General features: G+C 43.5%; 1 protein-coding gene across 1 annotated transcript in view; it reads left to right on the top strand.

The window, feature by feature from the left end:
- NOX3 (NADPH oxidase 3) overlaps window positions 1–15,635 on the top strand; it is a gene marked incomplete at both ends in the record, with an annotated part of 53,494 nt that overhangs the window by 13,927 nt on the left and 23,932 nt on the right. The window contains 3 exons of the mRNA XM_084227779.1: window positions 2,652–2,781; window positions 8,222–8,314; window positions 11,172–11,425. Of these exons, the coding sequence (XP_084083905.1) occupies window positions 2,652–2,781; window positions 8,222–8,314; window positions 11,172–11,425 (477 nt within the window). The remainder of the gene's footprint in view (window positions 1–2,651; window positions 2,782–8,221; window positions 8,315–11,171; window positions 11,426–15,635) is intronic.

Below are 15,635 nucleotides of genomic sequence, written 5' to 3'. Positions count from 1 at the left end.
AAATGTTCTGGAACAATTCACCAATTAATGTCTATTAAGTAGTTCATGCCATATTAGTTCATTCATAAAGTGATGCCTTTTTTTTTTTCCATTTTACCATTTTCAGTGTACAGATACATGATTGGTTTGACCCTCAAGAGCAGCTATTCCAAAAGAAAAGTTCTGGCACCCCATTTCATAAGAAGGAAGCATATGTTCAGAGGGTTGGATGATTCACTTGAGGTGCCAGGAGGAACATAAGTCAGAGGCAGACCCAGAAGCCAGACTTCAGGCCCCCAAACCCTTTCTCTCCATCAGTGCTGGAGATCCTGTCTTCACTTTGTGAATTACACATCCCTCCACCCCCAAGAATGTGGGGTGCTTTGAACTCCCTTCTTGGCTTGCATGAAACTCTTCCTGCTTGCCCCAACAGCAGAAAACGCCTCCCTGCCCCTCCTTCTTCACTGCTGGGTGCTGAGGCCTTGAAACCAGAGGCGGCTCCATTTCTGTCCCGACCTGGCAGAGCCCCAGGCCTCAAAGGCTGCTTGGCCTCCAGGTCATATGCCGCCATGGCCGTAGTCACCTGCTGGGGCCCCAAGGCAACTTTAGGGGACTTGCATGCTGGCAAGTCAGCTGCATCCTCAGCCTCCCTCCCACACTAGATGTGCCTTCCTTCTCAGCCCCCCACTTCTCAAAGGGGTGGGTGCACATTTCTGCCATTGTCTTGCCTGATGCAGAGCTCCCCCTCATCCCTCAACTTGCCTGATAATTGGACTTGGTGGAAGGAAGAATCACCTCTAGAAGTGTATTTTACCCTAAAAAGTTACCTGCAGCTTTGCTCATCCTTAGAAACCTCCAATGAGCACACCAGTGCTGCTGCCTGGCTGAAGGTTTTCAAGTCTCTTTTAGTTTTAAAATCTCTGCCATTGGCTCTGCTGTGTGACCCTTCACCCTGACTTTCTGTATTTTTTTTGGGGGGGGGCAGGTTGCAGTTCCAAAATATTCCACCTCAGAAACTGTCAGTCCTTCCTTTCTCTGCAGCTTCTTCTCCCAATGCTAGGTGCTCACCCCATAAGACATTTGAGGGCCTCTTCATGATCCACGTGTGTCTGAAAAGTACTCTTCACAGATGTCACACACACACACACCTGATCCTGCTCCCCCCACCCCCACATTCACACCCTGGTGCGCTATGGAAGCTCGAGGATTTCAATGGGCAGTGTTTCACTGGAGATATTTTTTAATATCCAAATAACATTTCTTAAGATGAAATTTGTTAGTCATTCTAACTTAGTTGAAAGGCTTATTTTGGGATAAGGGCCTCATTTAATCTTCTCAGCTTGAAGTATTCTACAGCTACTGTTTACAGCAAAAAGTAATTTGCAAATTCTATACAAAATGCCAAGTAAAGTAGGATTATTGGAATGTGTTAAAACCCACTAATCTTCCTATTATGGGATGGCAAAGATGAAGACATAACAAATTTTAAATTTTTAAAAAGATACTGCCTTTTTAGAAGGTTCTGAGACGTCTTTAGATAATACAGGGATGGCCACCCAGAGTCTGAAAATGAAGGTGTTAAAATGTGCAGATTCTTTTCCTGTGGCTCCTGTTTCTTACTCACTGTTCCTCTATCGGGACCTCTCTGCTCATGGGAGATTCATAGATAGTTTTACTCACCTAAGTCAAGAGGTTGTTATCAATTTGGATGCCTTCCATGAAGCAGCCTGGGACAGAGGCCAAGATGTCAGCTCTCCTCGCTGCTTCCAAGGGCTTTGTTCCCCTTTCCTGTTCCCGTTGCAGAAGGGGGTGTTGCTCCTCAGGTCACCCAGGACATGAGCTGTGTGGTACTCAAGTGTCTCGTCTGGGAGTACCAGGTTCCTCAAAAATTAATCAGTGCTTCTGACTCACAAGCACCTAGGAATTGAGCCTGTCCCAGATGCACATCTCTGACTTGTCAGCACCCGTGTCCCAATGGGGAAACCAAGGAACCTGTATCAAAGCAACCTATCCAGTCAGCACTGCACTTGCGAGACATATAATATAGCTGCATTACAGGACTCTTGTTCCAGTGCTCTGTTCATGAAAGCCAGTATCCTTTTTCCCTCCCCAGTTCATCCATAAAACCTTGAAGACACACTGATCTATTCTGACCCTGTCAAACACTAAGCCAGCTAGTGGTCCCTGGGCACAAGGGGGCAATATCATTATTGGGGCACTTCCTCTGATTTCTGCACTTGAAAACTTTTAGGTGCTCAGAGACAAACCAAGAAGGGTAGATGTTAAATAAATCTGCAAAAGACCCAAATAGTACAAAGTTAGCCAATTAGCCCGATTCAGTGATCGGGATGAGATGTGACCTAATTAAATTCAACAGTCTATAAAAGAATGTGTTCAAACCATTTCCCTTCATTATGAATTCTCTAATATGGACACTTTCAATTGAACACAGGATACCACAGAGGGCACCTCTTTGCTGGCATCTTCAAAGTGTCTCAAAGCTTCTTAAGTGCTTGTTTTTAAGCTAAGGGAATGGAATGACAGCCCAAATTTCAAGACAGGGATGGTGTGATTTCAGAGTCCACTTACGTCCCCCAATACTGCACAGAATTGATTTTTAATGTGTGCATGTTGAGGGGGGGTGTTTTGTTTTTATTTTTGTTCACGGCAAGTCGGATGGTTCGAGGCCAAACCCCAGAGAGTCTGCAGCTGCACAACATCACCTTCTGCAGAGACCACTATGCTGAATGGCAGGCAGCCACGCCCTGCCCTGTACCTCAGTTTTCTGGCAAGGAACCTTCGGTAAGAATGAACCCAGGAGCTTGCACAAATAGTTGTCTCCATAGATAGTTAAAATAACTAGAGCACTTATATGCTTAAAATAGAACAGCCCATGTCACCACCAAACAAAGCCAACTCTTTATTAAGTGTGCTAATGGAGAAATCGAGTTATGGATAATTTTAAAAGCGGTTTACTGCCAAAAGCACTCTGTCTATTTTGAACTGTGTTCTTCTACTTACATTTAAAGATGACTGTCAGATATTGTGGGGATTCACAACACAATCCTGTCCCTGGGTGGGTAGAAATTCCTCAGGCCCCCACCCCTGCTCCCGGCATGCCTCACTCCTGGTCCCCTGCTTAACTGCCCGCTCCATTCTGAGAATTAATAGTATTGCTGCTCAGACGAATGTTAAGCACTACCAAATGAGAATCATGCCCTCTTTATAAGCTTACCTTCTTTCTTTCTACAACTTTTGGGATCAAAAAAAATTGGGGTGTTAGAATGCATTTATTTCCTGTTCTAATTAAGTTCCCATAACTGAAATAATGACATGTTAGCCCCAAAGAGTCTTAATTAATTAGAGTAGATGATAATATCCACGAGATCTCAAAAGCAGATTTCCTGGGTAAGCTGCAATCATTACAGCCGGTGGCATAGGTAAAAAGCAATAATAATCCCGTTTGGTCTCCTCAGGTGTCTTAGAATAATGCAAACCTTGGAATAGCTGGGTGATGCATGAAAGAAAGTAAATGAAACCAGTAGATTGAAACAAGGGGGAAATATGCACCAAAAATACACATCATAAGACACAGGATTATAGTCTATAAATGGTAGGGATTTAGGAAATTAAGTCATCTACGTACGAAAAATATAATGACTGATTTTTTCTAAAATCCTCAAGTATATTAAATTAAACACTGGATTTTAAGGGTGAAAACTGCTAGGAGGAATGTTTAAAGTGGAGAGAACTGGAATAGATGTGCCATTAGACTGTGTTTCTTTTAATGGCCAGTATAGATTGTCTCTGTCTTAAACTCAACTATCAGGAGCCACTACCCAGCCTGCATATTAATGAGGAACATGAAATGCCTCTCTAAAATTTTCAACTACAGCATCTCCATAAAAAAATCAATATCCTCCCACACCTCATGCATACAGACCAGAACCTGCTCCTGCGCCTCTGCTGACATTAATTATCATTAAAGGGGGGAACTTACCCATCTCTCTGTTAACTCTCCCTGGCTACACCTCCTTGCACACCCAAACTCATGTTGTCACTCTTTCCCATTATTTTTAATGGATCCTGATTCAAAGCGTGTGTGGGCTGTGCAATTACTGCTTGGCTGAACTGTACAATATTCTCTCTGATAATCTCGGAGATGCTGTGCAGCATCCAAAAGGCATCCCAAGGACAAAGAAGGGTTCCTGCGCTCCACTGCACCCACTCCCCAATCTTTGCAGGACTCCAGATCTGCCTCTTTTCCTCACTTAACCGGTGCATCTTCGTGATGCTTTTATCAATCAGAATATTTATCCACCCACCTGTGTGGGGCTCTACTCCCAGTGAGGATGGGACACTTTGCACATCATCTCCTATAAACCCGCTGATCAAGAATTGCAGACACCTCAGGGATCTACAGGTTTGACTCCAGACCATGGCAATAAGGCAAATATCACCATAAAGCAAATCATATATATTTTTTTGGTTTTCCAGTGCATATTATGAGTATACTAGGCTGCAGTCTAAAGTCTAAGTAACATTATGTCTTTAAAAAGACAAAAGAAAACAAAAAACAATGCATGCACCTTTATTTGAAAAAGAATTTGCTGCTAAAATATGAAAAACGAAGTGATCATGTGGCATTGGAGAAATGGCGGTGGACTTGGGCATGGTGCTGCCATAACGCTGAGGTTGTAAAAATCTTAGTATCTGCAGGATGCGGTAAAGTGAGGCGCAATAAAGTGAGGTGTGCCTGTATACCTGGCAATGTCTTTTCACTCCCCTGTCTACCGCACACTCACAGACACACAAGACTTCAGACTCCAGAATTGCTCATGCAATCCTTTCCCAAAAAATGCCTGGTCTTCCATAGTAAAAGAAGCACCTGCTTTCATTTAACTATGACATAGGCTAATAATAGTGACAGTTATAATAGTAATAGCAATGACACTTTTTTAATTACAGGGGAATGGTGTTAATATTGATAGTATAAAGAAATGCTTTCGCTGTGATCAAATCAATTCAGCCACCTTTTTCTAAATGGCTGTTCCATGCTTGGCATTGTACCAGAAGCAGGATTCAGAGACATGGCTCCTGTCCCTAGAAATCTCATTGTCTAGAAAAAGAGGCCACTCATAAACACACACATAAAATGAAATCAAAGCCAGCATGTTTTTATTTTCTTGTAGAAATGAAAAACCAGGAGCGAAAGTGGAGGAAACAAGTTGCATTACTACTGCTTTTAAATCAACATCGTTTTATTTCTATCATAAAATACTCACTGTACCATGACTTCTTGAGTATTTTTAGAGCAGAAAAAAATAAAGCTAAGAATCCACAGAGTATTTTAGTATTAAAGAAACTTAGGAACTAAAGAGTTCTGCCCCTTCCTTTAATAGATCGAGAAACTGATACCCAGGGAGTTTTGATGTCCCGTCTGTGGTCCCAATGGGCATTCCCAGCCAAGCACATCAGGAAACCAGGGTGCCTTCACCTCTTCAAGAGCCACTCTGCACCTGTGGCCTCTTCCACCCCTCTCTTTGCCAGCTTTCTGCTGCCCTCTGCAATGACATAACCCCAATATTATATTTATATAATATGTATATTTATATTAAATAAAGCTAAGCCATTTAATACCTTGAAGAGACTTGAAATAAAATTGTCCTCCAACTCTCCCATTTTACAAAACAGAAAATAGGAACATATCAAGACCCAAGATTTGCCTCAATGTTAAAGATAGTAACCCCAAGATCAGAACCCAAGGCTTCAAGACCAGTCCAGATTCTATCACCAGGTGCCCCTCCTGCTCTGGCCATGCCCTCTTCTCCATGTTGCTGGTTCCTTCTAACCTGGTCATTGCTGCCAGGATAACAGCTCACCTGTGGCCTTACCTCACCCCCCTTCCTCCCTCCTCCTAGGGAGGGATCAATTTATATACTAGAGTAGAGACAGCGCTAGGGATTAATAGTTTGCATTCTCCTTCCTGGCTAATCAAAGAACAATTATTTACTCCATTTTATCAACATGGAAAAATCAGAGACCGTGACTAACGATTTGACGCCACCCAAATGAAGTGTGTGATGTTTTCAACGTTCTAAAACGGGCAGGAAAGATTATTTGTAAAAATACATAGAGACCAGGTGAGTGTCCTTGCAAATCTCTCTCTAAGCTTAGACAGAAAGAATTGCATTCTTGCCATCATGTCTGTCAATGTCCAATCCGTTTTTAAAACACTTCCTGCTCCATTCGCCCATTCGTAAGAGACCTGAGGAGTCATTCCCTGGTCCCACCTGCCCTCACCACTGTCCTCTCGCTCTGCTCATCGCCGCGGCCTCACCCTCGGCAGAGGTGGACAAAAGGTTTCATTCTCTCTGCTATTCTATACACGTCGCTGAACCCCACTGAGGCAGAAAAGAATAAGTGGGTCAAATTGCTTTGTGTTGTCTGCATAAATGGAGCCTTTACCAGGCAAACAAGAAGCTCCCGGGGTGGAAAGCAGAGAGGCTGCGGTGGGTGAGCAGAGGTGCCACGCAAGCAGAGCCAGAAATAAACAAAAGAGAACTAGAAAAACAGGAAAGGTAGCAGGAGTAAAAATAATGCAGAAAAAGGCTTATGACCTGTTTTCCGCAAAGACGAGCAGGATGACAAGTAAGCGGGGGACTGGGGAGGAAGACAGGTAGCCAGAGGCTGAGAATGTCTGAGTTAAACAAATGCCTCGTCCCTCCTGCCCCCCAAGCACCCAGGTGCTGGTGGGTTTAGAGCACCAAGGGGGAGTGTGGGGACAGTAGGAAACGGCTGGCCGTCAAGTCCTAGCCCCTGTGCTCTATTTGCCTCCCTAGCCCCTTAGCAGGTGTTTAACTGAAGAATTAGACTCATTCCCAAGAACCCTTAAACACCTAAAATTCACCGCATAAATGCCTTAAGGTTTTGTAAACAAGTGTCATTGCACGTCAGCATTGGAGAGAAAGAAGAGTAATCACAGGGCGGCAGAGACCCCGAGCCAGTACAGGCCCGAGGCCAGGCACCCCGGCTCCTGTCTTTCCTGTGCTCCCAACTTGCCTCTGTGGCCTTGGACGATTTGCTTGGCCTTGCTTAGCCTCAGTTTCCTCTCTTGCAAAAAAGAAAAAAGAATACCATATGCATTGTAAGATCGTTGGGTTTCAGACCTAGTTTAAAAGTCCTTGAAAATTTCAGGTTCCAAGAACAACAAAAATTAAGTTCCCATCCTTCCCTTTTAGAGGGAGAAAACACCTTTTGTTGTACCAACACCTGGCACAAGGACAGCCCCTAGGAAGATGTCTTCTACAGTGCGGCCTGTGCCCAGCAAAGGTTCACACTGACACGATTTGTTAAGAACAGAGACAGGGGGCCTCCCTGGTGGTGCAAGGGGTTAAGCTCAGCACTATCGACGGCCACTGCAGCACAAGTTCGATCCCCAGCCAAGGAACTGACCCACATGGCGCAGCAGACCTCTCCTGACTCTCCCGCCGCCCCCTCAGCAGTGTATTTCACTCAATCTGCCTGTTCTTCTCCCCACTCTGTCTCTGGTGAATCCTTTCACTGCCCCCCAACTCTGGTCTGCACCCCAGCTCATGTATACATAAATAAATAAAATAAATATTAAAAAAAAAAAAAAGAACAGAGATAGATGTTCAGTGTCGCAGGCCTCCAGGCAACTGTGGAGGCTTTTGTTTTGATTCTGTAAACTTAGATTTAAAATGCTACAACCGACTTTGTTTTTTCCCAGATGTTGTCTGCATGTGTATGTGTCAGTGTGTACAGGGTGTGGGTGTTTCTTCAGGCAGACTCCCACGTAGTGAGGCATTGTTGGGCCAAAAAATTCCTCTTTGAAGTGCCTTTAGAAGTGCAGCGTGGTGAGTCTTGACTTTGCCTGAGGCTGGAAGTGTCTGATGCCATCAAATGTTGCAGAAACCTCAGTCTGCTTTCTTATTTCTTATTTCTTTGTAAGATTGATTATTTCTGATTACGGAAAGGCATCATTGATCAGGTAAGCATAAAAACCAACACAGAAGAGTTTAATCTCTTAAATAAACTTGTAAACTTCAAGGGATCACTGAATGTTATAATATTTAATACAAGGAGACATCTTTGTGGTTGATCATTGGCCCAAAGTTAAAGGCACATGTCTAAACATGGTCATGTTACGCATGATCGGGTTCAAATGGAAAATATTTGGATTCTATTTTCATTTCCTTTTCCTTTCTGCTGCTCTCTGCAGGCTTGGAAGTGGGTCTTAGGCCCTGTGGTTCTGTACATGTGTGAGAGAATGATTAGATTCTGGAGATTTCAACAAAAGGTGGTCATTACCAAGGTAGGCATGTAGCTTTATGTCTGAATAAAAGCCTGACTGTAGATGAAAATTTTTTATAAGCCCAAGTTTTTAATTTGCCTCTTTTATTATAAAACTGTCCATAATTTAGAGACTCATCATCTATTCCAGTAATGGCTTATATCTTGTGCATCTTTTAGTGTGACTGATTTGACTGGACAGAGGGATCAGGGCTTTAGACTAGTACATAACGTGGAGAAGGTTATGACACAGCCATGAAATCTTACGCATTTCTCTTTATTTTGGATCCTCTTGGGTGGGCTGAGTATGCTTTATGGGGTCCTAATAACCTAGAGTAGATTGACTTCCTTCACCATATGAAGACAGGGATTTTGCAAACACACAAATATGTACGTGGATTTTCAAGCACACACTTTTACATCTGGAACTTGTAAGCAGAGGATGGGGGAACAGTCAGCCTCAGGTTCAGAGGGAGAAGGGGTGCAGTGGCTCCCAAATGGAGACAGGAAGAGGAGAATCTCCAGCCAGAGACCCAGTGCTTTGTGATGGTGTTGTCCAATCTCACCGTCCACCTCAAAGCCCCCCGATTTTTGCCTCATGCTGGTGGAAGATGTAAGCATATCAACAAAGGGTACATGTCTAAGAGACGGAAATGTGTTTTGGGTTTTTTTTTTAAGATTTATTTATTTATTTATACAAGCACTGGGTCAGTCAGAAGCATGGGAGGGTGAGAGAATTCACCAGAGCCAGAGTGGGGAACAGAACAGGCAGGATGAGGATGAACACTGCTGAGGGGAGCAGCGGGCGCGGCAGGAGATGTCTGCGCGCCATGTGGGACCCTCGCCGGCGGCCGGGGATCGAACCGGCGCTGCAGAGGCTGCGGGCAGCTTTGCAGCCCAGCGCTCAACCGCTGCGCCACCAGGGGAGGCCCTGAAATGTTCTTTTTAAATAGCTAGAAAGAAATTCTCTGTTAACCGAACCCCTGCCTCTTTGCTAACGCGATGCGAACAGAACACACTGGGTCTCTGTAAGTGTCATCAGGAGCGCAGATGAGAGGTGTTGCTCCCTATTTCTGATTTAAGTTGTTTCTGTGTTGCTGTTTTTAAGCACCAAAGGATATCAGGTTGTACCTAAAACCAGACAGTAAAACTTCTGGAAATCTATTCAATACTAGAGCTGTTACTAAGGAGACAATTTTCCAGTAGCTTCAGAGCAAATGTCAGGAGAGGAGAGACAGAACTAATGATTAAAATGCTGTGAAATCCTCTTCTAAATGGAAAGATATTGCCACGGGCTCTAGACCCTAGATTTTATTCCCATATACTTTTGGCCATGACAGAAGACAAGCCTGAAGAGATGTTTCAGAAAACAAGATGGAAATCTAAGGAAGGAAATTTATTATTGCATATAAAGTTCTTGTGTAGTAAGCCCCTGGGCCTCCCTGGTGACCTAGGGGTTAAGTCTCAGTGCTATCACTGCTGAGACTTGAGTTCAATCCCAAGCCAAGGAGACTCTTCTGACTCGCCTGCTTCTCCCCTCAGCAGTGTATTTCAGTAGATCTGCCTGTTCTGCTCTTCATTCTATCTCTGGTGAATCCTCTCACCCCTCACACCTCTGGCCTGAACCCCAGCTCTTCTACAAAACAAATATTAAAAAAAAATAGACTGATAAGCCCCTTTGTATGCTCCTTACAACTAAAACTCAGGAGCCTGTGCAGGAGACTCGGCTGAAAATCAAGCAAACAAGACATTTCAGAGCAAGTGCAAAGATTGTTTTCCACTTAGAAGGAAGATACCAGGGTGAGTTCCCAAGGGAAAAAGAAAAGATGCAGATGTTGAAAATGGTGATTACCTGGACAAACATTTTAAAAACATGGAGATAATTTTTATAACTATTTTTAGTTATTAACTTTAATAACTGTAATAATAATTATAATATAATGATGACTTTAAGCATAATTAAGTACTCTGAACAATATGTTAGTTTATATTCTCTTCCATGTGGTCCACAGTCTACTCAAAGCCTGGTTATTTAGACTTAAAGTCACATGCTGGACCCCATTTTGCCCCTGGTGGCATCGACCCAAATTTCAGGAATAGCTTTCTGAGGGAGAGAAACTTGATTCTGGCTGGAGTTGCCAGACAAGATATGAAAATAATGGCAAAGGTTCTGGAAGCTCATAGCAAATAGTACATGTAAAATAGTCCTCAAAAAGAAAAACTAATTTAACATTTATAAAACCTTTGAAGGACACATAAGCAACTTAGTGTGGGCCTTTTGCCTGTGGTAAACAGTCATTCTGCCACACCGTGGGACAACAGTTTGTATAGCCGGGAAACAGCATGACTGGTCAAATACAAAGGCAGAAGCAAGCTCAAATCTGCCTCCTGCCCCTTACAGGGGTGGGGGCTGTGACGGGTGAGTAGGAGACACAGAGATCAGGGTAGAGCAGGGCAAGGGAGGAAGGAGGATCTGAACTTGCAGGTGTAGTGGCTGTTCATGTCTCCTCCTGGGTCTCTTATTCATTTTCAAGAGGCTTAGCACGCGCTTGAGGGATTTGGAGGGTTCCACGTCAGAGGGTTATGCTGATCACTTCTGGGCATCACGTGTGTGTCCTAGGACAGAACTCCTCCATCACCTGCTTCAACCAGTTTCAGCTGATCGGGATCTGCTGGCCTTACAAAAACCCGCGGACAAGAGCTTGTGGGAGGGGTTGGGATAAGCAGGACAAGAGAGCCATGGCGTGCTTTGACCACTCCTTGTGAGCCAGGCTTGGCAAACTGTTTTGCAAAACAGTTTCTGACCACGATCTCAGAAGGAGGACAATTTTCTGATCATTTAACGTGAGTAAAAAGACAAAACTCTTTCTCTGACACAGGTGGTGAGCCATCCATCTGGAGTCCTAGAACTTCAGATGAGAAAGCGTCACTTTAAGATGGCGCCGGGACAATACATCTTGATCCAGTGCCCATCCATCTCCCGCCTGGAATGGCACCCATTCACCCTCACCTCTGCTCCCCAGGAAGACTTCTTCAGTGTGCACATCCAGGCCGCGGGGGACTGGACGGCAGCTCTGTGTGAGGCCTTCGGAGCAGAGGGCCAGGTCTCCAAGGAACCCGGGAGCCTGCCAAGGTAGAAACCCGTTTCTTCTTTCACAGATATGTTAGAGTAGTATGAGAAGTAGGTATTTTGGTACGTCCACATGCCACCAAATTCAGCAATCTCTTTATTCTAAGTGGTAAATTCGAATCCATTTTTTAAATTCGATAATCTAGAAAGTACAAGTGAGTAGATTTCTAGCAGAAGCAAGTACATTTTTTAAACAGCAAATGTTAACCACGGCAGGCAATGATCTAGGGGAGGAAGATTTTGCTCTGCCAGCTCCAGAATGTCACTTGACTAATTCTGCACAGACTGTGATGAGTAAAAGGCAGCCCTGTGTACTTTTACTGTCACAGTCTGAAATTATATTGGTAAAGTTCATGATGTCTGGTCTTCATAAAAAGGATACATCACCTGTAGGCATTCTTCTGGCAGATTGCCTACACCAGAGAAGGAGCTAAGCAATTCCAGATTAAAGGTTACACATGACAAAGTGATCTGAGAGTCAGGAAGATCAGTGATGTCAGGCAGGCGGCCCTGCACACATGTGATTGCTACCAATATTAATTAGCCACCACTGTGTTCCAGCAGCCCCGAGACGGCAGAATGTTACCTCCATCCTCTCAGACTTGAAGAGGGCTAGGGAAAACAGCATGCAAGCACATGATTTGACTTTGCTAAAAGGTAAATGTTTGAAGGATGGAGCTGAGATGCGGGAAAGCATGTGCGTGCACCTCCTGGACTGTCCTAGCAAAGCACACGCAAAGTGGGTGACTTACAACAATAAAAGTTTGTTCTCTCACAGTTTTGAAGGCAGTGGATCTGCAATTTGTGCATCAGCAGGGCTGTATTCCCTGTGAAACCTGCAGGGAAGCATCCCTCTTTGTGTCCTCCCAGCCTCCAGGGTTTGGCCAGCGCTCCTTGGTGTCCTTGGCTTGCAGCTGCAGCAGTTAAACTCTGCATCTGTCACCCCAGGCTGCTCTCTGCACTGTGTGTCTCTGTGTTTCTGTGATCCCTTCTTATAAAAACACCAGTCATGTTAGACGAAAGGTCCATCCAACTCCTTGTGATCTCATCATCCTTGACTTATTACACCTGCCATAGCCTCATTTTCAAATAAGACATATTCTAAGGTACTGAGGGTTAGAACTTTAACATATGCACTGGGAAGACACTTCAATCCACAACAGCATCCTATTCAAAAAAGGTTGGCATAGGCTGTTGGCATGTTGAGTGAAGTGATCACTCCTTGACTTCTTTTAATAAACAATGGCTTAAAGTTGACTCCCATGCTACTGAAGAATTTCCCAATAATTAGAAAATCAAAGATGTACCAAAATGAAAAATGATGGGGAGAACATTTTGAAAGAGTATATTTCAAAAGAGCATCAAGAGATTCTTTCTCTACCATCTCTGGAGGGTATAAAGAAATACCAAGTGGTGGTTAATGCCATAAGGAATGTAGTGGTGCTTATCATCAAGGAAATGCAAATCAAAGCTACAAAGAGATACCACCTCATACCCTTATCAAAAAAGGCCAGAAGCAACAAATGCTGGTGAGGATGCAGAGAGAAAGGCAGCCTCATACTCATCACTGTTGTGTTGAGTGAGCTCTTCTGAAAGCCTTTGCCTCTGATGGAGGAATTTCCCAGCCATGACAGTAGAGTTTTCAGAGACTGAACCCACTGCCCAGAGCCAGTGGCTCCAGAATCAGACAGCTGGTCTGGAGCCCAACTTTGCGTGTGCTTATGGAGAATGTATGTAACACCTTGCCTCAGTTTCCTCCTCTGTCAATGAAGAAAATCATGAAACCAGCGTGGTCATGGTGGTCTTTTTCTGTTTCTGCTTATGATGCAAGAACAGCAGGGCAGGTTTTTGAGGATGAAACAATAGAATAAGAATATCCCTACCCAGTTTAAATGAGGAAAAGAGAGTATTTTATAAGTGGAAAAGTTGTGTTTCAGAGCATAGGCCCAGAGGAGGGTTCACTGTCCTTCTGGTGACTTCTCATTGCCTGGACAGAAAAATGGCCACAGAAGACAGACGAGGATGCCTGACTTAGGGGTAAATAGACAATACTCAGAGGCCATGGGTGCTCGGTTTGTAGCAGTTCTTGACCCAAATTTGAGTGGCACCATGATTCAGCGGGAAGCAACCTATTAGACTCAACCAAGTTAATTTTTTTTTATATTTTCTTTGTTCCTCAACCCCATGGAAATTGCCCAAGATTCCATCCTCATGGAGAGTGATTGGAGAGCCTGGCCTCAGTCTCCACTAGGCGACCTTTCATTGACTAGTTCTTTTCTCAAAAGCTGTTCGCATGGTGATGGGTGTATGCACCCTTGGATAGCAGGACCACATGAGGTAATAGTAGTACATAGGGTTTAAGATTAAATGTCCTTACATAATCAATAGTGTGGGGGGAGGCAGAAATGGTGCTGCTATTATTATTGCAAATAAGAAAGGCTGTCTAAATAGAGGTGAGAATGACAGGGAGGCTTAGCCAGGAAGAACATGGTGAATGAACAGAGGTCGTGGAGTCAGAGAAAAGTGAAGTTTGATGAGGAGGGTGGAGATGCTGCTGCTGAATTTGAGCAACAGGGAACAGCATGAAGTGGGTATTGGTAGGGTGAGTCTTTTTCTAAGCTGCTTTATTGAAATTTCTGTGTCCAAACAAGAAGGAAGAAGCTAAGTGAGCTTAATAAGCCAGAATGAGTGCAAAGGAAGCCCATTCAGAATTGTGACAAGTATTGAGAAAGGGAACAATTAATTGTAGTCCGAAAGAAAACAATCAGATGTCACAAGAGCAACGACTGACTATGTAAAGGGCTGAGATGTAGGAAAGAGAAGAGGGTTGGTTTGTGTTTCTTACAGAAGCAAAAGACTGGAGTTATTAGAAGGAAATTTCAGTGAGACCCAAGAAAACACCAGCTGGCACTGGTGGGGTCTACATGGAACTAGGTGCCCTGCGATTTGCCATCAGAGCATGCCCAGCTGCCGGGGAAGTGGAAGGCTTCCTGCACTAGCAGGGAACTGGAATAAATATTTATTCCTGCCACTTCCAGCTTAGATTCTCAATTCTAATGATGCAGAAATGTGTTTGTTATGTACTTCTGTGGATTATATGACACAATTCATTTTGGGTTTAATTGTTATCTTCTAAAATCAGTGTCAAATAAATCCTAGATATGACCAATTATAAAAACAATTAACAATAAGACATTTTAATCCATAGACAGTCACCATCTTTTCTCTCACAATCCTCCTTGTCTAATTATTTATAAGTAATCTACAGTGGGCTGAGACACTAACCCTTTCTGGTTAATGACCTTTTATTTTTGCTCTTCCATTTCCATATATCAATATGTAATAAAGCCTTATTAATTAAGATTAACTTGAGGAGAGTTCATTTGAATTGTTAGAAGGTCTGGCATATGGAATATTTTTAAATAAACACAATTGAACTTTCATGAACACATAGTAAGCCCAAATGGGCCAACCTCGGCTGCCTTCACAGACACCCCTTAGGGAATGGTTATGAATAACTTAGAACTCTTTTAATTAGCATATCTTTGTTCATATGTAAATGCATGCTTTTTGGAATAGTTGCGTTTATTTAATACATTCTGCTGACTGAAATATTTTAAACATTTCCTTTACAATTTATTCAGCAATTGTTAGGAACAGCTCCAGGCCAGAGAGCACTGGAGGCTCCAGGATGCAGTGGTGAACGGACAGACACAGCTCCTACCCCCATAGAACTCAGACAAACAAAAGCCAAATCATGCACTCTCATGTCCCCATCACACACACCGCCCCCCAAAAAAACCTGTAAATCTGAAGCTGTCCTAGACACTGCGAGGGGCACAGTGCAAGGGGTCTATAAGTCAACTTAGGGGTCCAAGAAGTTCTCCCAGAGAAATTGATTGGAATAAGACCTACAGGAAGACCTACCATTAACCAAATCAGGGGGGGAGGGAAATTGGGGGAGAGTATTTCAACTTATTACTTGGATTATCACATGCAAATCCTCTATGGCAAATGGAGGTGTTATGTGGGTTTTTTAAATTCTTTTAAATTTTTTATTTTTTTACATCATTGTTCATTTTTAAAAAATATTTGCTGCTCCCCAACCCTTCATGTGTAGTTCCCATAGCGTTTCCTTCAACAATGCACCTGTACACCATCACCACGGTTCCTGTTATGTGTTTTAAGAAATGGAAGAAAAGCCAGTGGGAAG

The sequence above is a fragment of the Talpa europaea genome (genome assembly GCF_964194135.1).
Source record: "Talpa europaea genome assembly, chromosome: 2".
NCBI lineage: Eukaryota > Metazoa > Chordata > Mammalia > Eulipotyphla > Talpidae > Talpa > Talpa europaea.
Note: the sequence above shows the minus strand (reverse complement) of the source record. Positions and strands in the feature narration are given on the sequence as shown.